Raw genomic sequence first — 27962 nt, 5'->3', positions numbered from 1 at the left:
TTTAAATGGGTACCAACAGACAATGTTTATTTAACAAGCGAGACATACACCAAGTGTAGCAAGGAAAATATTACTCATGTCTATGTGACATGTGAAGGAGACAAAATTACCACCCTACTCTTCTGAAATAAAGTGTGTTAATTTAGTAAACACATTGCTCATCTGTCTCAGGACACTTGGAAATGACAGTGCCTTGTGGTATTGGTTGCGTAACCTATAAAACTGGAAAAAAAAGCTGCAATTTTTGCTTCAGGTATTTACTGCATTTTACATGGTCTTAGAAAAAATCCCAAAAGATAAACTGCTAAAAGTCCTCAGCCTTCTCTCTGTACACATGAGAGGCAACTTCATTCTGAAGTCTTCATGGGTCCGCAAGTCTACAGCTTTGTGTATTTGTGACTGATTGGGAGAAGTAGACCAAAAATACCCATTTTAACGACAGATGTCTGCATTACAGATTTTTAAGTCACCAGCTAATTGGTTTGAGCTGTGGAAGAATACCTGGCTTTTTTAGAAACGAACAGCTTTTTGCAGCTGGTTTTAACTGATGAACCATTTGCCCTTTTTCACAATGGATGACTTGGGATTTCCAAGAATTGTCTTCTTATACTTTTCAACAAGACTGTCAAACCGATCATCCTCTTTACGCCTGAATGTATTCTTCATCTTCTTCGATGTCTGTAAAACAAACCGAAAAAAATATTTTTTGTACTATTTAATATACCATTTTTTATAACATACACAAAACCAAAAAAGTGATCTTCAGAAATAAGCTGCTAGTTGAATTTCATGTTAGTTTTAAACTTTCATCATAAAGGATGCCATTCAATTTAAATATAAAAGTAACTCAAGTTGTTGTATCACAGTACTGCCTCATACATCATTGAAAAGGTACCTTTAATACAATTCCAAGGTTATGGACTTTGAAAAACCTATTTTCACCAACACTGTTTAACAAGTGCAAGTTTCAAGTTCTAAGGTCGCTGCATCAGTATGCGTAGGCTGTAAAGGAACAAGTAAAGGTTTATTTCATAATAAGAGACACCTTATGTCTCCTTTCTTTTCAGCGTGGAATAAACCTTTACTTGCTCCTTTGCAACATTGCATTTTATACATGGATGTTTCACAAATAAATACTGCAAAGAAACGGGTCTATGTCAATCTCTAAAGATATTGGAATATACAGTATGTCCTATGAGGTAACTTAATACAACAAAATGTGCATTATGATGTCAGTACACACAGGATGTTAATTATCCTAATTTATAGACTACATTCTCTTGATCCCAAGAACAGCTTTAGCACTTTAGTGGAGTATGAGAATTTTGAATGTCAGACTCAATTCAGACTGAGAAACTGGAATGAAATGGTCTAATTCATGTTCCCATGATGGCAATAACATTCCTAAATGTCTTTTGTAACTCAGTTTAATAGACAAAAAAAGAAATGTATTTTTGGAATGCTCTTCTAGAATGCACTGAATATGAGCACTGGGAGTAAGAATATGGTCAATAAGAGGTTCCATAAGACAGGATTTGGTGGTTATCCATTAAGCTGCCAATTATTTTATCACAGGGGATTTTCCCATGGTTAGTTGCAAAGAGGTCCTGTCCACAAGGTATGGCAACATCTTGGCACAGAATACATTCAGGATGCTAGATCAGTCTTTATATTGAGCAGCACAACCATTACAAACAAGTGAAAAACTGGGAAGAGAGCTTCATAACTGAGCTGAAAAAGAAGAATAAATTTAGGATATTAAATAATAAAAATGTAGTCAATAATCAAAGGCTTCAAATTCAAATAGAGATATATTTAAATAGCACTCATGATCTTTGAAATGTACAGATACTGAGAGGAATGTTCATATATTGTACACACAATTTTGTGGTACCGCGGTACACATCAGTGAAAAGACAAGCATGTCCATGGTTGCATCTACCAATGATGTCACTTTGAATGCAAAAGCTGGAGGACATGTTTTAATGATTTGAAAAAAAAATTGTATTCCTGCTCTGTATTTTAACTGGCTGAGATTGTATTTTTCTTTATCGAAACAGAGGATCCAAACAGAACACCACCCTAAATCACTTGACAGGTAAGTTTAAATACTGTACTCCTTCTAACAGTTGAACTGAGGAATGTGAGGAAACTCACATTCCCAATATGATTACATACTAGGAAAAACAAAATTACTAAAGCAAAAAATAAATGATTATGTTAACATGTATAAAGCTGCTGATAGGTGAAAACATAAAAAGCATGTCCTTGAAAACTACTTTAAGATTAACCTGAACTCTCAGAATAAAGAGTTCACACAGTTTTAATGTTCAAAAGATGACACCCTAATTCCAGACCTTACGTGACCAAGCCGTTTGCATCACAATGACACAAAAACCATACATCCAGCTCAGAAAGAACCTGACAGTAAGTGGGAAGACAATGATCCTGCTATGAACCTTAAGATTGAACCCTTAAAGTTTTCTAATAAGATCACCACAGGAAACAGCACATTCAAGGTGGCCTGATTTACCTTGGAATGACCTTCTACAAAACAAACTCCAGCTGAGTGCTATTTTGGAGACAAGAAACTCTGCAACTGCTAGAGTATTATCTTTGAAACCAGAAATGTTTTGTAGATTATCCATAAAAGACATTTTGGCATTGTACGGAACAAAGGGTCTGACACTATTTGCTGTCCCCATCTATTACCTCAGTAAACATCTCCTCAGGTCTTTTGTGAATATGTTCACAACCAAAAAATATATATATGCACACAGACATCTTAATAATAGAATGTCTCACTTTCTGAGGTCACAGCGTCTTCTTCAATAAAGTAAAAATACTGGGACATTTGTTTGGACATTCTAGTCCAGGGGTCAATGACCATAAGACAAAACTAATCTTTTTAGTTTAATATGTAGTAATGTAGTAATAATAAAGGTATGTTAATACTACTTAAAAATTAACTGCTACATTATGATGATGTCTCAAGTACATAAGTATACATTAACTACAGTAATAACTTCAGAACAACATGAAACAGAACTGCACTGCAACGGAAATAGTCACTAAACCACGGCGAGAAAAAATCACAGTGAAAAATTTTACCACTGGTAAACTACTTTGGCTCATATAAGAAAGAGATCATCACATAGAAAATGTCTGCTACTTCAAGGTCTGCGATTTTGCAGTTCATCATAAAATCTTGTTCCCTATGTCACAGTTATGTTCTTTCTAAAGAACATGTCTGAATTGATTAAAACTCCAAAATAATCTATCTTTTACAGCAAACACTTTTTGAGAACAAAATTTTAATTAACATCTGTATATTTTTACTGTTGGCTTACTGCCACAAATTAGGATTTAATACAGCAACATGTAAATTTACTGACCTGATTTCTTTGCTGGCTCTGTTTTTCTATGAAGACTGATTTGATGCGTTCCTTCCTGCTGGGTTGGTCCCTGACCTTCTTTGGCTGGACTTGCTGCTGTTTTCCTTTATCTCTTTTTCTGAGCATATAGAAAAAAATAATGAAGATGAAAAACATATTCCTTTAATAACAAATTCTGCAATTTCACTCTTTTTAATTGAACAGTACATCTTAAATCCTTTAAACAGGTAAAAAAAGAAGAAACTAAAAACCTGAAGTATTTTCTAAAATCAAAGCCATTATCCAGATATCACTTCAGTCATACTTTATTCTTTTTTTACATTATATTTGAGAATTTACCTACAATATTAAAAACACAAAAATATGTTAAGAAGATTCCCTCTTCCCCCTCAGGGATCAAAACGACTGGACCACTCACTGTAACTATTAATTAACAGGAAACAAGAATACTTATCACAGGCTAGTAACAGCTCTGTATTTCACTGAAATACTGAAACAAATACTCCAGCCTCCTGCTCTTCTGTTCCTGGAGGCCAAATAACTGACTTTAGTTTTTTTTAACCTGAATTATACATTTTTTAACCTGTATTGTATTAGAACTTCGAAAAATGTTTTCCCAATGGGAGTCAGACATCCTGTACAAAAGGAAATCTTATTATTCTATACCCATTTGTTACAATTTTAAAATGGTCATTGAGAATCATACTTTTTACACAGAGCCTAACATGAAGAAATATTGAAAATATTTGGATTTTAAAATAAATACAAAATTAAAATTGTACACAATGAAAAATTACTTCATTTGTGACTTGAGAACATTTTTACTTTACCTGAAATTAAAAAACAAATTGTATCTTAAAAGTTCTCACCCTAATGGGTTAAAAGAAGATCCCTTAAGAACCAGACTGGCTCAGTGATAAACAAAGTCTGAAATTACTGCTTTGGGAAGACTTGATTTCCTAGAAATGCCCGATTACATAATCTGGGGTACTGCTTCCAAATATTTTGACAATTTGATTTTTCCAAAGAGAGTTCAAAAGTGTGGAGCTAAGATGCATGTATATTGCTTACAATTGATCAAAAGCCAATATTAATTTTGGATCTTACTTACTTTTCTTGCTAATATAATAAACAGCTGCATGCATTTGTATAGCACATTTTGTTCAGAGGTACATCATGTATAGGAGTTTTATGTTAAATTAAGAAATCAGTCAGAAAGAAATCTAATCCCCAAGAACCACTGTCCCTTTAAATGAGCACATTATTTGATCAACAACTGTACAACTGTACCTAGGATTCATAAAAAGGATGATCTAAATTTAGACAAACAGGCCAGTTAGGCTAACTTATTGGTTTGGGCAATAACCAGAACCAAGTGTGGAAAACAGTGCTAAAACAGCACTAGATTTTCAAAATATTTGGATCATACATTACCTAATTTTAGGACCTCTGTGCGAGGGAAGGTCCAGAATCTTTCTCCGCTTCTTTCCATCTTCAAGTTCCACTTTTTCTACTTCTGGCTTGGTCTGGAATCCTGACCAATGTCCACTCTTTTTCTCACCAACATCTACAATGTCCGACAGACGAGAACTTGTGCTCTCAGAGTGATCTTGCTCTCGTTTCTGACCACACTCTAGAACCTTCGAACTCTTCTTGCTTTTATTTTCTCCTGCTTTTGCCACATTTTGCTATGAGAATAAAAAAGAAACATGTCACTGAATCTCATTCTTAGTGATTCTCATTATTGTCATTACTGAAGCATTAGCACCAATTATAAATACTAAATGGAAAATTAAGCCTGAAGAGGCTAATTATGAAAAGGTGTTTATGCTGACATTATATCCCTGTTACATCTTTTAGACAATCTGGGGAAGCAATAAACAGGTAAACAAAAACCTAGTGATAACATATTTAAAATGATTCAGTACAATAAAGATACTACTGGTCTGAAATCAACCCAAAGAAGAGCAACTAGACACATTCTGAGGCTTAAGGAAATGTGCTATATTGACAAGCTGAAGGAAACGAACCTGTTTAGTCTTGAACAGAGACTACAAGTGGCCCCGATTCAAGTTTTCAAAATCCTCAAAGGCAATGACAAAGTCAACACAATGGACTTCTTCATAATGCACAGCAATACACAAATCAGAGGAAGTGGAAACTATGTGGTGGAATGTTTAAAACCATGAACAGGAAACACTTCTTTGCCCATTGGCTTAAAGGAACATGGAATAAGTTGCCCAGCCAGCGTGTTGAAACCAATAACCTGGCTTCTTTCAAGAAAGGGATAGAGGAGATCCATGGATCAATAAGGACTAAGCAGGCTAAATAAGTGAATGATCTTTTCTTGTTTGCAACCTTTCGTATGTTCCTATATTATTTTCGGATGTCTGAAATTGTTCGTGCCAACACAAAAGGGAAAAAGAGGGCAGTTAGCCTTTAATTGTGACAGTAAAAGCACTGAGAAGGCTCAATAAAACAAAAGGTAATATGCCGGCAAACATTAATACTATTGTCCAAATTTAACATTTTTAACTTCTGATAACTTTATTATATTAATGAAGAAAAAAATATCTTACCTTGCTTTTCTGTGCTCTGTTTTCTTTTATTTTTAACTTCCTACTATCTTCAAGAGAAAACTCCACAATTGGTCTCTACATAAAAAAATACAATATATTAAAATTTCTTCACTTACATTTAAAGTATAACTAATTGTGTCAATAAATCTGTATCGATAACATAGTGAGCTTATAAAACTGCTGGCCTTGGGAACCATTGTTTCTTACGAAATTCCTTCCCATTTTATACACACAGTCTTCTCTAAGTCTGCTCTTGCAATTAAAAATAATGTATTTAATCATCCTTAAGATACACATTATAATCCAATGTAAAAAAATCAATGTAATCAAACTACATATTGCACAAATACACCTATACATATAGAAAAAGCTATATAAAACAGAAAGGGTGTAATACAAACAAAAAAACTAATGCCAAATGTTTCAATTATAAGTGACATTATCTAGTGAAAATGTTATTTTCTTTAATTTGAAACTTCATTACCACACAAAGCCCAATAAAAATTTAAGGTTTCAAATAATCTGCATTATATTAAATATAAAAATAAGTTAATTGAATTGTAGGTTCTTTTAATCATGAAGCCTGCCTCACGATATGTCACCATAACACTTACAAAAACAAGGTAATTTATCCCAATATGGAACTACAGTATTAATATTTACCGTGTACATCAGCATGATTTCATTCTACAGAAAATAATGTTAGACATTTTAAATGCACTGTACAATGTTAACTTCCAGTGTGGTTATTCTCATTTCCAAAACCACAAATCTTCCAAGAGGGAGGGTATTACACAATTCATCAGGAATCTTTAAATGATTAAAACCACAATTTCATATCTGGAAAACAAATGTACCATATGAAGTTAGGTTTACAGACCTTCTGTGGACCAAATATGTCAGGATTGTTGTTCAAGTGACGGAGAGCCTTCAGGGCATGATCATGTTCCTGGAATTGAACAAAACCATACCCCAGAGAACGCCCCACAGTCTTTCCCAACTGGGGCTTCCTGTCGTACATCACACGACACTGGAGGGGAACAAACAAAATGGCCTTCACACTCCTATGTTTTCAATGACAAAATCTTTCATGTTATTCTGGACACTCTGAAATAACATGTTCTGTAGGACAACACATGTCACCATGTTGACTGCAGAGGAACTGGCCCCTTGGTCTTAGCTGTACCAAATGGTGAAAATTTAAAAACCTCAGCTCACCTGCAAATCTCTATCAGTGTCGCCATCTTTTTGAAAATCCTACAATGTTACATTCCTATGGCTTTCTTACGTTTCAAAATAACTTCAAAGACTTATACAGCACATCCCAGAAAATGTCAAAGCAATCACATGAGAAGATGTTTATTTTCAAAATTACAGCAATGTTGTCTAACATTTCTGTGCCCTGCATGTCTGGAGATGAAATATGAATATAATAAACAGTACAATACTCCCTCTAATGGACAAAAGTGTCACTACAGATGGTCAACTAAGATACTTCTCCCATGGATACCAAGATTGACACATAAAACAAATCTGTTAATTAAGCATGCATGTCAAAATGCATTTGGAAGAGTAACAAGATAAGAACAGTAACTGTACATTGGTTTCAAACACATATGCATGATATTTATGGAACGAAAAACAGTAAATCCAGTTCTTCTGTATGTAAATGAGCACTGGCATTTTTTACACTGGGAGAAAAGTAGCAATATATGTTTAATTTATAGTTAAAGAGCTAAATCTGCCTTAATGAATTCAGAAATGGCAGCTCTTACCTCATTTATCCTAACATCCTTGCCACCCCCTGCTGCTTTTAAACACAGTTTTCTTAAATGTTTTTGGTCCACTGACTTCGGCAGGTTGTGGACACACAGACGGGTTTTCGAGACAAACACGTTAATATCTCTCAACTTCAGTCGTTTAAGTTCTTCAAACTGAAAAGTACATCACGGCAGTTATTATTAGCAAATAATGATGCAATGTGACAAAGAATGGTTATGCATTAAACTTTCAAAATTGTGGAGTAAGAATGAGAGCTTCAGTGAAATGTAAAAGCCACATAATATTTAAAATGAGAAGTATATATAAATTGAAGGGTCGTCTTGATCTTTAATTATGTATTTTGTACAGAATATGGCATAATACCAGATCTTACAAATCATACATTAGTGTAATTTAACTTCGGTAGGTGTTACTTCTATCCATCCAATTTCTAGCTATTTTATCCAATTCAGGGTCAAGGGAGAGCCAGAGCCTATCCTAGCTAGCAATGGACACAAGACAGGGTACATCCTGGATAGGTCCTCAGTCCATCGCAGGACACACACACATACCAAGGCCAATTTCCATCCCAGGAATCGCATACAGCACTAGATTTTCAAAATATTTGGATCATACATTACCTAATTTTAGGACCTTGGGGACCACTGCACCAATGTGCTGTACTCCAGGAGTTACTTTTCTAAATAATAATAAAAATAATAATACTGGGCAATACGTCATGGGCCCTGGGTTCAGTACTTGGAGTGGTATGTTGGATTTATATGGTCTCCCCATGTTCATGTAGGTTTCCAGTAGATTTTTCCTGGTTTTGTCCCAGGGTTCGAAGACAAGCTGGTAGGTTAATTGATTTCTGTCAAAAAATTACCCCTGGAATGAGTGTGTATGTTTGCACCTGTGTATGCCCTGCAATGGACTGACAGAATACAGATAAGATAAAATCACTTTATTAGCCAAATACAATTTCTTACGTTAGGAATTTGTCTTTTTGCATACCCCAGCTTGCTCTCCATGAGACACATAGACAGGTAGAGGAGCTTTGGGTCAGAGTGCAGGGTCAGCCATTTACACAATCAACCCCTTCATTGACTTTATACTATGTTGAATTTGAACTATTTGTTCCCAGCTCTTAAACATGCTGGAGTTTTAGCTGTTGTATTGGTAAGTGAAATAAACTCCCAAACTAGTGGTAATTGAAGCAACTTCTTAGAACAAGTAACCCTTCCATTATCTAATTAAACCGGCAGGTGTGTGGGTCACGAGGACCAGGATTAGGAACCACTGGAAAAGGCTCTGGCTCTCCCCTCCATGATCCTGAATTGGATAAAGCCAGAAAAGAAAGTTGATGGATGGCTAAATAGGTCATGGTAATTTACTCTGTTGTCCCTTAGTGAAACGCTTCCTTTGCAAGTACCTACCCTTGCCCTCTTCGCAAGATCTGCGGCCGAAAGCCCTTCAGCTGCTGCCGTTCCCGCCCGAATCACTGCAAATGAAGATTCATATTTTCACATAGAGAAGCTGCCCTGCACACAAAGGTCTTAAAAGATTCTAACAGAGCTGGACATTTTAATTTCCTTTGCAACTCAATCTGCCTTCATGCAGAATTGGTCACAACAAGAGCATCTTGCAGTAATGAGACAATTTACAGGTGCACTGCACCCCCGCAACTTTTTTTTCATATTCCCATTAACATTTCTGATTGCTTTGCTTTAGAAACTATCAAATTGGCCTCTTAACATCTTTAAAGAGTTGGTCCTTCTAAGTTTAAATTCATTAACAGGAAACTCTTATAGCAGATTTATCTGGCAAGCACACACTCACAGCCTTCTCTTGCGAGAAACAAATTCCGGGTTCCCGTGTGCGTCTTTACTTTTTGGGTCTTCACTTTCATAGCCTCCTCACGACTTATCGCGAGGACAATGTTTAACTTCCGCCCGTCTAGTCTCAGCCCACCACTCTAAAACACAAAACATGTTCATTAAAAAGGTACGACAATAAATTTCAAATGCTTCTTGCTCCAGTTTAGCTATATTTCATTGTCATCTTGTCCCCATTTAAGGCGCAACTAATTTTCAGGAAGGCTCATAAAGTAACATCACTGGATCCAAACAGGCAGTTCTAGGATATCCCTTTCAAAACACACAGCTTTGGGATGTAGCAATAACGAATGTTTTTAATTTATTGCCGCTACACCCCAAAGCTGAAATCCTGCATTTATTCAAGAGCCACAACACAGCACAGAAAAGGAAAGCTATCTTTTACATATATATTAATGTACGATGCAATAAAACCTGTAACCACTCAACAGAAAATAAATAAATAAAAAATAAATAAGTCCTTTAAAAATTGTTTTATGACCTGCAGGTATTGTGCTTGCAAGGTTTTAAATTGGAATATTATTTCATTTCAATAATGGCAGTCAGCTTACACTGCATATGAAATATAAAGTGAGTGGGTGTTTTGCAAAAATGCTTCCAGCTATAAAAAGCACGCAATGAGCACTCATTCCTATCTGAATCACTCATGCTGCTCAATAACACTAAATCTGAGAAGTTTAACTTCAAGGGATCCTGTAAGTAGTCCACTTACACCCCTCCATTTTCTAACCACTTCTTCCAATTAAGGGTCGCCAGGAGGCCTGAGCCTATGCGGACAAGCAACTGCGCAAGAAAAGGTACTCCCTGGATGGGACGCCAGTCCACACAGAAAATACACAGACATGCACACAGTCACACCTAGGGCCAATTTCCCAGAAGCCAATTAACCTTTGCCTTTGGACTCGGGGAGGAAACCTACATGAACATGGGGAGAACATTCAAACTCCACACAGACAGCAGCCCAGGTCCAGAACTGAACCCAGAGCCCCAGCACTGTGAAGTAGCAATGCTGACCACTGTGAAACAATACTGCATTGCACGCTTATATTACACTTAAAAAAAACAGGTAGAACCCTTTCACAGTAAAATAGAGCCTAACTGCCGCAAAAAGTATCTGTAGCTTGTAGGAATACTCAGCAACTGGTAACAAATCAACCATCAAAAGCTTATATAGCGAAATGCTCCCTGATGCTGATATCGAGAGTATTAAACTAAAGCATAATATAATGTTAAATGTAACAATTCACCCATTTCAAACATAACTGAGATCTATTCTTTCCAGTCAAAGCAGCAAGAAATATGTACACACACACCTTAAATAAAAGTTAAAAGAGGAAACTAAATATTTCACATGTTGTACTTCTGCAAATATATTTCACACTTCATGTACCTAATAAAAAAGTAAGTATATATTTAACTTTCAAAACATAAGCAAATGCAGTGGAGAACACAGTACCTGATAATCTGTTGTTTCCATGCAGGCAAATATTCCATTATTATTTAAAAACGAGGCCCTTTCTCAAACGTTTTCCAAAAATTTAAGATACCTAAACATGCTTCAGGAGATGGACCTGTAGGTTTTGAAGTGTCTGCTTCCTCTCATTTGTACCCTTGCGTACTTATGTAACCACATTTAGTCTAACACATCAATATATGTGCATTCCTTCTAGATTAATTATGTGAACAGTAGTAGAACTAGAGATCTTACAAAATCTACCCAAAGCCAGAAATCTTTTTAGGAATGACAGTCTTACCTCAGATCCTTCCTCAGCTGCTGCAATGCACTTTTCTGCAGCTTCCTTGGTCTTAAATTGGGCAAAGGCACAACCTGAAAGTAGGTAATACAAAGGAACTATTACAATAAATTCTAATGTAGAACATAATTAACCTTCTCTACTATTTTATACAAACTAGTAGCCCACAATGTTTGTAAACTGACAATGGTTAAGCAAAAAGGAAATGCATTCATACTGCAGGTACCATTATAGAATTCATCAAGCAGGGCTAGCTAGCATCTACACGATACCTGCTTACTTTAAAAGCTTGGTATTTTTATTCTTTTCCACACCTGAAAACCCCAAACTATCAAAACTGTGTGTAGTTTATAATAATGCTTATACATGCACTAAATAGACATGTTAGGGTCATGACTCATTGACAGACTATTGACAATAATATAGATGTTACTACCATTTATTGATCCCTAATTTAAGTGCTTCAAGTGGATTGTGCTACTTATTATTTTTCAAGACTGGTTTGAACTGGTAAATGTCTGATCTGTAGAATTCACCTGATGCTCCACACAAGCACCTCTTGTGGGTGAGCCACTTAAGAACCTAAGAACTTTTATTAGAATAATCCAGAAACTTTGAGAAATTTCCAAGTGATGCTGCGAAAGTACCACAAAATTCTTTTTGTTTTTTTAAAGAACAAAACAAAACCATTTTACATATTAACATCCATTATTCAGCCTTACATTGCAGGCACAAATTCCTGTTTGTTCCCCTAGTTTTTTACAATTATATAATTTAACAAAACTATATACATTCAAAAGAAGGAAGATGTATACATTTATGAATATGAAAAGAGAGTAGACTACATATATGTATCTTATTAAATTTCAGTTATTCTGTATCTCAACAAAATCTGACCTTAAAGGTTTAATGTACTGAACCCATCTAGACCAATTTTTGAGAAATGTTTTCATTTGTAATTTTAGAGAAAATGTTATTTTTTCCATTATATATTTTTATTTTATTAATTCAATCATATCATTCATTGTTGGTAGATCTGTGAGAAGCCACATTCTTGTTATAGCTTACTTCCCTGCTGATATAAGGACTCCAAACAAATATTCATCCGTTCCTCTCCAATCAAAATCCAGTTTACCAAAATATAAAGCCTCAAATGTAAAGGGTACATTCCTTTCAAATCTAGTTTCCATGGCCTCATGTAATTCTTTCCAGAAAAGCCTTATTTTAGGGCAGTTCCAGAATATATGCCAATGATTACCTTGGTTTCCGCACTGTCTACAACACTTAGTTTTCCTCAGTATGGTGCGCCTTCTGACCCGGAGTAATGAAAAATCGAACAATGTTTTTCCAGCAAAACTCTCTCCATAAATGCGAGTTAGTACATCTCCATTGAAATTCACAAATTTTAAGCCACTCTTCATTCGAAATTCTAACTTCATTTTCTTTCACCCATTTATCTTTTATATACTCTGTAGAATATGATTTCTTTTCCATAAAACTTTTATATAATCTAGATATAATACCTTTACCTAATTCTGATTTATAGGCTTCTGTAACTATTTTCACTACTCCACTACTCCATCATTAACAATATCTAAATCTCCCCTTATAATCTCCTTATTAAAATAATGGTGCATTTGAAGATATCTATAAACATCTGTATTCTCCAAATTATGTTTCTCCTTCAAATACTGAAAACTTTGTAGCTGATTCTTATCCATTATATTACAAAATGCAGTTATTCCTTTTGTAATCCAAAATTTAAATCTATTATCCAACTTATTTGGTTTAAACTCTGTATCATAGGCACACCATCTGAGTATCTTCACTGCCTCACCTAAATTATACTCTTTTGTGATCATATTTCATGTCCTTAATTGAAACTTTATCCATGGATTGAATATTTTTTCAGTAATTTTATCTAAATTTCTATTACCTAATAGTGCCTGAATTGGGGGGCTATTTGCCAGGGACAGTTCAATATCTTTCCATCTGGCTTGATATTCTGGATTACAGGAATTAATGAGAGGTTTAACCTGAGATCCATAATAATAATCTTTCAAATGTGGTAAAGCCATACCCCCTTTATCTTTTGAAAGTTGCAATGCTTTGAATCTAATTATAGGTTTGCTCCCCTGCCAAATTAACCTAGAAATCATCTTATCCCATTCCGAAAATGTTTTTGCAGAGACTTCTACAGGGAGAGCTTGAAATAGAAAGAGTAATCGAGGCAGTAGATTCATTTTCACAGATTCAATTCTAGAACTGAAACTCATAAAGGGGATTAGGCTCCATTTCGATATATCTGCTTTAATTTTAGTTATAAGGGGTCCATAATTAATTGTTGAATTAATTAATTAATTAATTAATAAATAATTGTTGCCAATACTGAAATATATTTTGGTAGACTCCTAAATATCTTATTGAACTTTGGTCCCACTTAAGGTGGTATTTGCCTTTTAATAAATCAGGAGGGTTGTAATTAAAAGTTAGAATTTGTGTTTTTTGAACATTTAACTTATAGCCTGCCAGCAAGCCAAAGCTATCTAAGAGTTTCATTACTTCTAGAAATGAACTAGTGGGATCCTCCAGATATAATAAAACGTCATCTGCGTACAATGCTATCTTGTGCTCATTACCTTGTATAGAAATACCTTTTATTTTGTCGTATCCACTGGGCTAGTGGCTCTATATATAGAGCAAAAAGCAATGGAGATAAAGGGCAGCCTTGTCTAGTCCCTCGTTCTAAAGTTATTCTATCAGATAAATAATCATTTATTTTAATTCATGCTGTTGGTCTATCATATAAAGTTTGAATACCTTTAATAATATTTTCACAAAACCCAAACCTACCTAAAACCCTACAGAGGTATTTCCAACTAACAGAGTCAAAAGCTTTCTCAGCATCAAGGCTCATCAAAGAAGCTTCTAAATTATGTTGCTGAATATCGTTCATGATATGTAATGTGTGTCGAATGTTATCATGGGTTTGTCTATTTTGAATAAACCCTGTTTCATCATAGTGTATCAAATGAGGGAGAATCTTTTCAATTCTATTAGCCAGTATTGCTGTGTAAATTTTATAATCCACATTAAGGACTGAGGTTGGTCTGAACGATCCACAATCTAATCTATCTTTCCCCTCCTTAGGGATAACTGAGATGATAGACTCTCTCCATGATGGGAGCATTTTCCCAACAATTCATGCCGAATTACAAGCAGAAAGAAGATTTGGTATTAATTCACCTCGGAAGGTTTTATAACATTCTGAATTAAAACCATCAGTTCCAGGTGATTTATTAGCTCTGAGGCTCGTAATCACTGAATTCAATTCTTCTAGTGTTATAGTCGTTTTTAATATATTATTTTGATCTTCCGTAAGAGTTGGTAAACTGAGAGATTCCAGAAAAGTATCCATCTTTTCTTCACTTTCTGAATGGGGTTGTGTATATAATTTTCTGTAATAATTTGTAAAAGTGTTTTGAATTTCTTCCCATTTATATAATATACCATTACAGTTCTTGTCCCTTATTTTATTTATTGTTTTATCGGTCTGTTGTTTTTTTAATTTTCTTGCCAACTGCTTTAGTGATTTTGACCCTGATTCATAATATTTTTGTCTAGTAAATATATATATTATTTTTCATTTTCCTTTGTGTATAAGACATCTATTTTGTTTCTAAGCTTCTTTATTTCTTGCATGATTTTTTAATCCTGTTTTTCTTGATGTTTTTTCTCCAACTCTTTTAACTTTATATTCAGATTAGATAATTGTAGTTGCTTTACCTTCTTATGACTGCTCAGAGCAATAATGTTCCCCCTTATAACTGCCTTTAATGTATCCCATATCATCTCTGGTCTCACTTCCCCATTATCATTCTCCTCCAAAAATAGTTTTATTTCTTGTTTTATCTGTTCTTTACATTGTGGATCGTTCAACAGACTTGAGTTCATCCTCCATGTTGTATCTCCCCGATTATTACTTAATCGTATGGACAATGACATGGGAGCATGGTCTGAAAAATCAATTCTACCAATATCACAATCTTGGATCCTATGTCTATCTCTCTTGTGTATAAAAAAAATAATCAAACCTTGAAAATACCAAATGAGGGAAGGAATAGTGAGTGTTATCCCACCCACTTGGAAAGAAATCTCTCCAAAGTTCTATTATTGCCATTTCCCCCCATCAGTACATTAATCTTTTTATACAGTGACTTCTCTCTCCGAGAAGATAAATTTGTACATGCACATTCCAATCACCACCACAAATTAGGATCCCTTGTGCATTACCCATCAAATTGACCATTTTTTAAATAAAAATTAAAATCACTACCAGGTGTAGCATATACATTAAGTACTTCTGTAAGCAACTCAAATTGAACCTTTTGAGATATCAGTATAGCCACTCCTCTCCTATGGCCAGATTTATATGAGGAGAAATTGATTTTTGAGAAACCCATTCTCCTTAATTTCTCATGTTCCAATACACTCAAATGTATTTCTTGTAAAAAAGCAATATGAGCCCCTTCTTTCTTCATTTTAGACAAAATCTTACTTCTCTTAATAGGGTTAAGTACTCCATTAACATTAAATGTAACTATTTTAAGGTCTTGCTTGAACATATTTTATGTAAATGGTAAAACTTTCAAAATCTCTCCCATACAACATATGTTTCATATTGTTAAACATCCTCTTCCTATCATTTTTTTCTAATAATGCACCACAATCAAAAAACACAATAAACAAAAACATTAACCAAACAATCTTAAACAAAACTGTATCCATCTCCGTCTCTTTCACAGTACTTTCTTCCAACCGTGGGGTTCTTTTCAACCGAACTCTATGTGGGCTTCTCTCCTTTTTTTCTTAAACAAAAAAAGGGGGAAAGTCCGTTAGGGAAATCCTCATTCTCCTCTGGAAGAGGGCCCTTAAGCAGGCGGCGCGGTGGCAAATCCAAACTTATATTATAAAGAGAGAAAAAATAAGGGAGTGTAACCAGAAAAATAAAAAGTCACTCTGGTCGTAATCAAGTATCTGTCCCGACATTTACAAATTCTCTTAAAACAGCAGGAAACTTGTTTAAAAAAAACCCCTTAACTTTTAAATCACGACCAACTTTTAACAACTCACTGTATCAAATTTCTTCAATCTTGGGAGGGGGGTCTTCTCCTGAAACTCTGTAATTTCTCCTGATTTTGCTGTTTCAAGGACTGGTCTTTCCCAGGACCACCCCGTCTTCCAGCCTCCTGCCAAGTCAACAGTCGCTCGATTTCTTCTTCCAGTGTAGGCGCTGGAGGTATAACTTGTACTTTAAGACCCTGCTCTCCCATGTCCTTTGTGGCTTCTGGTATAGGCAGGTGCCGTCTTCGTAAAACACCCGCAACCTCGCTGGAAATGGGAGTCTGAAATTTTATTTTCTGCGATTTCAGCACTTTTTTACTTCAGAATATTCCATACGTTTTATTAGTACTGTCGGGGGGTAATCATGATCCACATAAAATAGTTTGTTATTGTGGAAGAGTTTTCATCTTGTAGCTTAAAAACTCGGCGACAATGGAGCGCGGTTTAGCATCCGGGCCTTTGGGTCTCGGCACTAACGCTCTATGCGCCCTTTCAATTCCCAGTTCCACGTCCTTCGGTAAATCAAGTTCCCCCCTTAACAGATTTTCAAGGAAGGTGACCATGCAGCAACCCTCCGATTCTTCGGGGACTCCATAAATCCGAATGCGCGATCTTCCTGGTCTGTTAATTTAGTTTCTAAAGTAATTTGTCGTTGCAAGAGTTTCTTTATCGCAGTTTCTGTTGTTAAGACACTTGTTTCCACTTCTTCGATCCGTCCTTCTGCTTTATCCAGTCTCTTATCAACCTTGCTCAGCTCCTGTTTAATATCCGTAAGCTGCTCTTTATTATCCCGTCTGAAGTCTCTAAGGTCGTATAATATTTTCTGAAGACTGGTGTCTTCGCCATCTTGTTCAGAGTCCGTTGAGCTACTTCGACTACGGTCCGAAGTTGCAATTTCGACATTTTCCATGGTCGTTAGTTTTCTCCTGCTTCTCCTGACAGCCCCTTCAGCCATAGTTATTATCTTTTCCAAACATAATGTAGAAAAAAAACACTTTTTCAGGGCTTTATTTCAAAGTTGCCGGGCGGTGATCTGTATTATGCCGTCTTTCCCATCCGCATTCTAACCGGAAGTCAAAAGTACCGCAAAATTCATGGCTTGAAACCAGTTTCTAGTGCTTTGACTCAGGAGTGTGGTGTTATATAATTCAGATCATAGCAAAAAAATAAGATCTGGATTAAGCCCTAATCCAGGTAGTGGAACTCTTAAACTGTAAATCATTCTTTAAACTGAGGTTTGAGGCAGGAGGACAGAGGATTTCCACAGATAAAATTTACAAAACTGAGACAAAATCACATGTTCAAAAGCACTGCAAGATCTGGGGACATGCAGCCTAAAATAAGGACAACTTTGTCAAAATTGGCAGCTTTATACAGCGTTAATTGCACACCTGGTGACTAGAGATATTCAATATTGATTCAATATACCATCAGTTAATTACTGAAAACTCGCATAACATTAAGTTAGTCCATAATTAAAATCAAGAAGAAGAACTAGAATAATTATCACACTGAAATATTAAATTCTACCTAAACCAGCTTCAGAGGCGGAGCATCATGGCAAACAAAATACTGCAATTTTAAAGTTTATTCATGATACTTTGTGAGATAGCAAAATACAAAACTTCTTAAAACTTGTCAATTAATCCATTTTGATAAAAAAGTAATTTCCCATTTGGAAGCTATTTGCATGCAGCTTAATAAAGGCTTTAAGAACATTTGCTTATTGTGATAGCTTTCCAGAATTTTCAAAGAAATTTGAATTCATATGAACACCAAAACTAAACTGCATAAGCAATTTTCTACCAGTTTTGGGAAAAATGCTATCGTGTTTTTCATTCTGAAGCATTCTTAAACCATTTGCTTTTAGTATTAGTAAAAGTATGACTAAATGCAAAAGCATTAATTACAAAATGTAATATTGTCTTACTAGTGGATTGTATAATTTTACATAACCTTACTTGTTTACAATTCTACAGTTTTAACTATATATTCCAACATTACTTTTTCTCTTCTTCATTAAATGAGGTGTCATCACAATCACTTAGGTTTCTCTCCTCTTCAAGTGCATTGTTTCAAATTTTATTGATATAATTTATGCTTGTGCTTCTTGCATGCAGAACTCAACATATTTGTCCAAACCTGGATTTGTTCCAAATAGCTTCTACAGTGTTTGCTAATCCTCCTAATTTGGTAAAATCTTAAACCTAAACTACACCAGAATTGTGTTAATGCATAGAAATTAGGAAGAGAAGTCATCCTATTACACATATGTGGTTAATTATATCATATCAATTTAGATATTCATCCCTTATTTGTTCTGTTCTCTATTCATTAAGAAAATCTCCAAATATATTAATTTTCCTGAATGTCTTATACCTGTAAAGTTAAGTCTGACACTATCAGAACAATGTTCTAGTAAATGTGTTGACTTTGGACCAACTAGAGTGAATAAAATTCAATTTACAACTAAGTTGGCATTTCATTATTTGGGAACAAAGAACATCGAAGCAATTATGTAATATGATCTCTAGTCAAGACTAGAGACTAAGAATACTATGATGAACAAAAGGTTGTTAAAGATAAACATCAGAGGTTTATCTCCTTGAGGTTTAAAATACCTGCAACAGGATGTTAGTTGCAGCAAACTGACCTTTTGAGTGTTCAGTATCCGGATGAAGAACTATTCGAACATATTTAAGCTCTCCATACTCCAGCAGTAGTTCTTCCAGTCCATCTTCTTCAGTATCAAAGGAAAGATTTCTGCAGGAAGCATAAAATAAACAATTAGCATCTGAATGTAATTCTACCTCCATAACTTGGTAATATAGTTGCATGATGTTTGTTTCTGAATAGATCAAACGTCTGATAAATTTGCTGTTGTAATTTTAAGTGGGGGGGTAAAAAGGAAGAACTTCATTTAGGTAATTACAGGAAATTATCAGTCCTTGTATTCAGAGTGTTGAAAGGTTTGGCTCGCTCACCTGATAAAGACGGTTTTTCCTTCGTTGACGTCTGAGGTATGATGCTTCTTTTGAGCAGGAATTTCTTAACAAGACAAAAAAAACAAGTATATAGAAATACAAATGGCATTTCATTTGCTTAAATATGTACTGATTTATATTCATATATTTAGATTTCACTAAAAAACACAAACTCAAATATGTATAATATATTAATGAAAATTATGAATGAAGTTCACTCTTATTCAAATCCTTTATGAAACCATTAATTTTATCTTATTAATAACTCTCAACTTAAAAAAAAGGCACAGGGCACACTGTAGCAAAAACTATTGAAACTCCATTAACTTGGAATATGTAACCCCGTGTAACATACAGGGTTGCATATAACAATGCTGTGTAACCCCGGCCTCCTGGCCAAATTTCCCATTGGCCCTTACCAATCATGGCCTTCTTATAATCTCCATCTATGTATTGGCTTCATTACTCTGCTCTCCTTTCCACTGAGAGCTGATGTGTGGGGAGCGTTCTGGTGCACTATGGCCAGGTGGATGCTGCACACTGGTGGTGGTGGAGGGGAGTCCCCATTACCTGTAAAGCGCTTTCAGTGGAGTGTCCAGAAAAGCGCTATATAAGTGTAAGCAATTATTATTCTAATGAATTATTAACTTAAGTCTGATTAAGTCAGTGTTCTTTCTTGATTTACCATTATCCTCCTCATTCTCAGATACTGAGTCACTGCCATCCGAGTCAGCCTCCTCAGATTCTGCATCATTTTCCTCTTCGTGATCTTCAGCTGCGCTATGCTCATCAGAGCTCTCTGTGTCATCATCGATCTCACACTCTTCCGTCTCAACAGGTGCTTTTTTCCCAGGTCTGAAACACAGTAGTAAAGTGCCATATATTACTACTTGCATAAGTACTACAAAGTGTTAAATAGTAAAAAACAGGATGCAACTAAGTCGTCTTAGAACAAATTATGGTGGTAGCAATGTAGTTAATGATCAACAAAATTACATCAAGTACTTCTAGAGTCCAACTGACAGGAATAAAAGTTATGCCCCCAAAGTTGCAGTTACATTGTTGCTGCATTTGTCTTATTCACAGTCAGAATGAAGTTTAGCAATATGATGCATTATAACAATTCATTTTCTCATGTCAACCTAGATTTGAGCAGTAGGACATGCCAGAAACATTGAGTAAATATTTTACAAGGACTGTGCAGCACATGCAATAATGTATTATCAATCCACAGGACATTTCCATGTATAAGAAGCATTTTGTGCTATTAGATTGAAAATATCAATAGACATATAGGCCTATGCACAAAAAATTAAAACTCTTAGATGTAGCGGAATTAATTAAATATAAGGCATACAGTAACCACAGAAATTCTTCACAAAACCTGCACATTAAAAGAACCAGATATTTTCAGTATAAAACATTACACTGTCAAAATGAGCTAGAACCGATTATTAACACCCTAATTATTAATACAGTATTGAGCTATCCAACTGATCTATGCCAATCTTCCTGTGCAGCTAATTCTAGAGTAAGTTTTGTCATAGCCATCTCCTGAAGATGGCACTAGCAAGTTAGTCACAGATGTTATGCTACTTGATACTTGGTTGTATTGTTCACTTCTTTCATAAATTAAAATCACGTTTGCCAAACAGCCATTCATTCAAATTCTTAATCTCATTTTAAAAATCTGAACAACTCAAACAGCAAACAGAACCAGACATGTTTATGAAATCATAAGGCTTGAGTTATCTCTCTTAGGAACAACAGCTCTTGATCAACAGAACTTTCTGCTTGCTGCAAAATGTAAACAGTCATGCATGTGCCCAATGAGCTACATTACTAGCATCTTCATTGTTTCTCAGTTCTGAGCCCCACAAATAATTGACATGCCTTTAGCAATAATATGCACTTGATTTTACTGGCTAAAGAAGCTAATACTCTTTCAAACCAAACAACTGGAAAAATAAATTTACAATTATTAATGTTTTTATTATAATTGAATTGGAGCAAACTATGAATGCTCATTTAATTACAGATATTAACACAGTCATTCTTTTAAGAACAGGAAATTAAGCTTAGACTAATGGTAGGATTATTTTTCCTAAATAAGAGAGTGCCCTAAAAATACAATTTTGTTATTTAATGTTTCTGCTGTTAATTTCTCATCTCTGCAATTTGTTGCATAATGCAACATTACTCAAATGTGAATTTCCCTTCCCATTTTGAATAGGGCTTTACTTCTACAATTCAAATAAATAAAAAGAAAATGATATGATTCTTGGTCAAGAAAATCCTTATACTTGTTTTTTTGTGGTGTTTCAGTATTTTCTTCTTCCTCTTCTGAATTATCCTCTATGTCAGAATCCTCGCTTGTCTCTTCTTTCTCTTCTTCCTTCTTAGATTCTGTACAACAATAAAAGCAAGACTGTCACCTTTCCTCCATCTATAAAAGTTCAAGTTAAAAATATATTTTAAACTTTTTTTAAAAAAAGAACAACTGATCTCTTAAAAAAAGATTTGAAAGCAATGGAAAATTATCATGCAATGATATGCATTCTGTAAAAAAAAAATCTATTGAAGCAGTTTTTTTATTACAATAAAGTAAAAGATTATACAACAGAGGTTTAAACATCTCACCAATGAACACACAGACGTAAGATTTTAACCAGATAAGTTTACCTGTAGAGGATGATTGCTGCGTAGCAATAAATTTATCCTTTGCCACTGCCCAGTCTACAGCCACTTGCCTTCCTGTAAAACAGACAATTTCAGGATTTGGACTGGTAACATGCAAATCAAACAATGGTACATCAAAAATTAAAATTTTACAAAAAGGTCTTGACAAAAATAAAAACACTTCATTATCTAGCCAGAAACACATACTGTTTAGGGAGATTAAGGAACATCTTTAGCCTTGAAGAATGACTGCCTTGGACAGACAATCATAACAGAAGCTCTATTAATTTTTATAACTGAACAACTTTCCTTTATATTTTGACCTGCATTTTTGTTGCTTGAGAGTGGTTTGTCACATACCAATTGTAATATAAGGTGGTGCTTAAAATTAGTTGCCAAAAAATCCCAGTACCTGCTGTGACACTGAGTCACCACACATTCAGCACACTGACCAGTTCAAACCCTGAAGTCATAAAAAGTACTCACTTCTTGAGCATGAATTACAAACCTAGCATAAGTGAATCATCTTTTCTGTTTGGGATTAAGGTAATCTGTTCCTTAAGACCACTTGACTTTTGTCCAGTGGGGTTCGGATATGTTTAAAGTCACCAGTACGCTTTACGTATTCTTCAATTTTGAATCTGTTTGTCTTGTTCTGTAGGTACTGGTTTAAAGCTAGAAACCATATTAAACACTGAACACTTCATACTGCACATGATCCTAAATAAGGATCCTTATTATTTTTAAAATTATATTAATTGTAATGTGAAATTTGCTAAAACACATTGTTTGGGTGTTTTTCATTATCCACCAATGCAACACAGTCATATAGCACATTTTCTAATGTTGAACACTATACCCACACACATCTTCAATAACATATTTCATGTTTCTTATATTATACATGATCTCCATAAATGGTCCTTTAATTTTCCTTTCTGGAAGATGAATATCTTCATAAACATTGTCTTGTCCCGATGCAAATAAATCCTTTTCATTACAATAGAGAATAGATGTCTTTAAATGGATTTAGTATATAAAAGAGGTTAATTACTTTCTATTTTAACTGCCCTTGCATTCATGATATCTTGGTTTCTCTTTCTTCTTGTTATGAGCTTTCCTTTTGTCTTGTTTTTTGTTGTTCTAATTTCAGATTTTAGCACAGAATTAAGATCAACCCGTTCCTTTGCAGCCCATGAGCTGACAATTCCCCACTCAAGCTCCTATTATTATAATTATAGATGTAATACCAAAACTTCAAAGGATTACTAAAACACAAACATCTGCTACACTTTATCAGCTTTAACTCACTGGCACTAGTGAGGAAGCAGGTGTCTCTAATAATAATACAGTAGTAAAGATGGGCCAGTCAGAAATATTAGTAAAGTATGATGATAATAGTGAAGGTAATAGAGATGAAAACATTCTAAAGATTGACATTGTGACAATAAAGTGGTTAAAATTACAGGGGAGGCTCAGATCTCTACTACTTTAAATATTTACTCTGCTTGTCTCTTAAAATGAAGGCAGAAATTTGACTTCTAGAAGAAATATATTAGAAAATTGCTCAATACCTTTGATCTCCTTCAAATTTGTGGCCTTCAGTGCTTTTCCAGCCTCCAAGACGTTCTTGAACTGCACAAAGGCAAACCCACGCATCTTCCCATCTGCATTACAGTATATGAACTAGGTGTGAAATTCTGGTAAAGGACTTTTCCTCTCAATTCAATTATTTTAATTGCTTTATTATAAGTAATTTAATCATATTAATTACCAGGAAATAAAGCAGTATTCACCTGATTTTAACAAAGGAGTTGGATAAACTGGGTAAATGTGATCATGATGTTTAGTTTAACAGACTGCATAAATTCTTCATTGATCCCAAATGTGAAAAACTGAACACAAAGGAGTTCAAAATAAAAAATGTCAGTGTAATAATTCATAAGAACATAAACATGTTTACATAAAAGAGAGGTCATTTGGATAACCTAGCTTCTTTGGTTGCTAGTACCTTGTTTAATACAAAAACATACCCTTTTTTGCTATTAGACTGTTTTCTCTTTGTTTACCAGAAAACTGTGGTAAGTAAAGTCTAAACAATATGGTTCTGTGATGAATGCCAGGCTATCACTTCTTGCAATGTTAATTATGCAGTTCCTTAATTACCTGCTTTTCTGGGAATGTTCACTTCTAGGACTGCTCCATACTTAGAGAAAAATTGCTTCAGATCATCTTCAGTGCACTGCAAGCGCAAATAACATTATGATTTCCTCTAAGCAACATTATGCTAGTCAGTTTAAGAACTGCACAAAAGCATGTTAATCCTATAGGGGCCTTTACCTTAAAGCTGAGATTTCTTATAATCAACCTTGCTTTCTTTTTGGACTTCTTCGTACTTTTCGGTTTCTGCTTTTTTGGAGCTGGCTCTGTGGAAGCTAAAAAAATTAGATGGAAATTATTTTTAAATTAATACCGCATAACACTGTACTCAATCAACATTTAGTGATGTTAGAAGTCTATTTCGAACAGTCTAAAAGTCTGAGCTGATCTCCATTTAGTCTATCTGCCATTTAACATTTCTAGTAGATCTCTAAAAGCAATCCTTTAATATTACTGACCACTTCGACTTTACTTTACTACTACTTGTGTTGACTTTAATTATTAACACAAATAATGTATAATCATATAAAAACTAATTTACAAAATATAATGTACATTGACATACCACTCTTCTTTTTGTTGTGTTGTTTCTTCTTTGCCAACATTAGAACAATTTGTTGTCCATCGTACTGTTTGATTTCTTTCATGGCCTTCTGCGCATCCTCTTCCATGGAAAATGTAACATATCCGAATCCACGACATGTTTCTCCACCTAAAGCAAATAAACAAGTGCTTTGGATATTTCCAGGGCAGAGGAATGGTAGGATGAAAAGTGTTAAGTGTCCTTTATATTATTTATCCAGTTGACTATCCAGCTAGCATCACATGTAGTCAGCAACCCCTGAGAAAGACAGATTTAAGGGGACAGCTTTGTACTTGAATTCACTGAAGGAGAGGCAGATCGTGCAGTGAACAATGGTGTGATTGCGTGTTTGGTAGATCACACAACACAAGATGCTCACGAGCAGTGCATCAGAACAACTGAAGAAGGCTCACACCTGAAGAAGGCTCCACGGCCGAAACGTTGTGTTCTCTTTCTTCTTTTTTTCAGCATGGAATAAACCTATTACTTGTTCCTTTGCAGCCTATGCATGCTGACGCAGCTACCCACCTGAACTACTACGGATCACAACAACTTGCAGTGCCTGACTCTTTCTATGGGAGCTCATGCATGCCCTTCACACAAGGATGATGTGCTCAATCGTAGTATGTCGCTGGTTAGTAATATAATGGATTGTGTGAGGATTCTTGTGTGGATTTTTTTTTGTGGTGTCATAGATGAAATAACGTGAGGCATTTTTTTTTTCAGTATCAGCAGGTAGTATGTTCATTCACAGATCTGGAATTCCCAAGAATCACTAAATCTCTCTTCTGAAATAGGTGGTCTGTAAACGTGGCTCGTTAGCAACGCATTTTCTGTAATTCTTGAGTTGTTAGATATGTTTTTTTAAAATAAATCTAACAGCTGCACCGCTCAGTTATTCCTTCCACCCAGTTCTAGATGACAGACTACTTTCAAATATTACGTACATAGCCGCAGCGACGACATTATCTTCTTAAAATACTGTATTTAACCATGTTAGAATAAAGATTAAGATAAATTCGAACTTTCCTGTTAGGAAAAAGATATGTATATAAATCGACTGCATTTACCTTTCTCTTTAACCACGAAACAATGTTTCACTGGTCCTACTTCAGAGAATATCTCCTCCAGGCGATCACTACACGCTGAGGTCGGTAGATTTCTAACGAACAAAGTTGAATTAGCCATTACGACTTTAAAAAAAACACTGTCTGGAGTTCACTGACCAACAAATATATTAAAAAAATATTTTCTTTAAATTTCAAACTCAGTGAACGCAAACTAAAGGATGTTCAACATTAAGAATCTTCAGTATTCGAAACTTAAACAACCCTATTAGAATTAAAACGGTTATGGAACTATTTACACATTTTTCTATATACCCCACGTTGGGATACCTGCGCCGCCATCTTTAAAATAAAACAGGAAGTTGTCGTCGCAAAACACCTCCGATGTGCCACAGTGACTTACATTTCGTTCCTAACGAAAACCTAATAAATAATCGTTTGTCCTGATTATGTTATGTATTTTTACATTTATCTCCCCTCATGACAGAGTCATTAAACAAGTTTTACGTTTAAAGATATTCCGTGATTTCATTCTTACTTCAGTTAGGAGTTATGAGATTAAAATATACTTTTACAGGTATGTTAGACATCGTTTGGTACGTCTCTTACTGTCTTTAAAACCCATTTCTGCATCATCACTTAATCTAAATCACGTCAACACTGTACTTCACATAACAGGGTCAAGTGACAGGTTTGACACTGCATACTACTGACTGCTCGCTTTTATAATATAATGCAATCCCAGCACAGCCTTTCCTTGCGTTTTCATATGGAACAAATCTTTACCACAAGTAGTCTAATCTGGCATTTTACTAGATCTCAAAAGCTAAATGGTGGATGAAGTTGTGTAAAGTGTTTTGATGGTTAAAAGCACCGTACTACTGCAAGGAGTTCTTATATTAATTTATTGAAAACACTGTTCGATTTCTGTTAGATTATATTTCATGTTTGAAAGCAAGTAGGCGGTGAAAAAAAATCAACACAGAAATTTAACAAATGTCAGTGATAATACTGACCTTGACAGAGATGATAAGAATAGCCTTTTCTCTTTTTCTGTAACTTTTTACAGCATGACAAAAATCACAAGATCTTTGTACCGGCTTTACGCCAGAAGAGGGCGTCATTAACGAGGGCGTTGTCCGTAGAATAATAATTTATACCAAGAATAACACTAATACCTGGAGAGCTCTGCGTGGATTACTGCACTAGCATGCCGAGAGCTAAATACCTGGCGTGGAAGCCATTGCCGACAGGTGCGCCGCATTCCACCGATAATATTTAAAGGAGGGCCCCAGAGACTGGGCTCTCAGTTTATATTTAGACTTAGAGAGGAAAGGAGTTTGTGTGGTTGTTTCCTGTATAAGGGGCGCTAGAGAAACCAGGACGTGCTACCAAGGCCGGTTTCGTCTTATCTTTATGGCTCGGCGTCCTTGGTCTAACGGTATCAGTCATGCTAGATTGGGGGCTCTGTTCACGGTACTATTTCGCTGTACGGAGGAAAAAAGAAAACGAGTTATCAAACGGTCTCATAGTCAGTGCTGTAGTGGGGAGAGTGAAGATACAAATTCTTAAAACGGCTCAAGTTGGAAGAGACCATTGAACTCGGGCGAGCGGGGAGAAGATGCTGGATTACACGGAAGAGGCAACAGTCGAGTGTGACCTGAAACGCTCTCTGTACCGTTCCAGTTTTAGTATGTGTTTCCGTAACAGGATGGCGTTAATGTCTCAAGCATGCAGGAAGGTTGGGGGGGAGTCTGGCGGAGCTAGCCCATATACTGCGATATTTTTTCCTCCCAATTTACATTTTGCTTCTGTTGTGTTAAATGCAAATTGGGAGGCTTTACAAGTTAGTTGAAATGCATTCAATGCTGATTCTTTCTAACCCCAAAATATAAAAATAGTGTTGCAGTTCCCCTTTAAGTTAAGTCCAAATTACTTAGGCTTTGAAATCCTTTAAATTGAAAGGTGTCTTTTGAGGGTA

The 27962-nt window shown here is 35.2% G+C and overlaps 1 protein-coding gene across 1 annotated transcript; it reads right to left on the bottom strand.

Moving 5' to 3' along the window:
• rbm28 (RNA binding motif protein 28) lies at positions 1-26665 on the bottom strand. The gene is made up of 19 exons (XM_069192574.1): positions 25985-26665; positions 24897-25043; positions 24512-24606; positions 24338-24413; positions 23746-23838; positions 22175-22246; positions 21796-21898; positions 20178-20347; positions 19493-19556; positions 19162-19271; positions 11385-11458; positions 9575-9710; positions 9172-9236; positions 7750-7908; positions 6855-7004; positions 5975-6049; positions 4830-5083; positions 3396-3513; positions 1-678 (listed from the first exon to the last, which is right to left on the bottom strand). The coding sequence occupies exons 1-19, from the start codon at positions 26100-26102 to the stop codon at positions 541-543; spliced, it is 2217 nt and encodes a 738-aa protein (XP_069048675.1). The 5' UTR covers positions 26103-26665; the 3' UTR covers positions 1-540.
• Between the last annotated feature and the right edge of the window lie 1297 nt (positions 26666-27962).

Source organism: Lepisosteus oculatus, chromosome 7 (genome assembly GCF_040954835.1).
Source record: "Lepisosteus oculatus isolate fLepOcu1 chromosome 7, fLepOcu1.hap2, whole genome shotgun sequence".
NCBI lineage: Eukaryota > Metazoa > Chordata > Actinopteri > Semionotiformes > Lepisosteidae > Lepisosteus > Lepisosteus oculatus.
Note: the sequence above shows the minus strand (reverse complement) of the source record. Positions and strands in the feature narration are given on the sequence as shown.

Excerpts from the sequence above, each read along its gene's own strand:
- rbm28 (XM_069192574.1), bottom strand. The coding sequence starts at position 26,102 with ATGGCTAATTCAACTTTGTTCGTTAGAAATCTACCGACCTCAGCGTGT. Across the intron at positions 24,607-24,896 it reads ACACAACAAAAAGAAGAGTG|CTTCCACAGAGCCAGCTCCA; the intron begins GTATGTCAATGT and ends TAATTTTTTTAG. Across the intron at positions 22,247-23,745 it reads AAATTTGAAGGAGATCAAAG|GAAGGCAAGTGGCTGTAGAC; the intron begins GTATTGAGCAAT and ends TCTGTTTTACAG.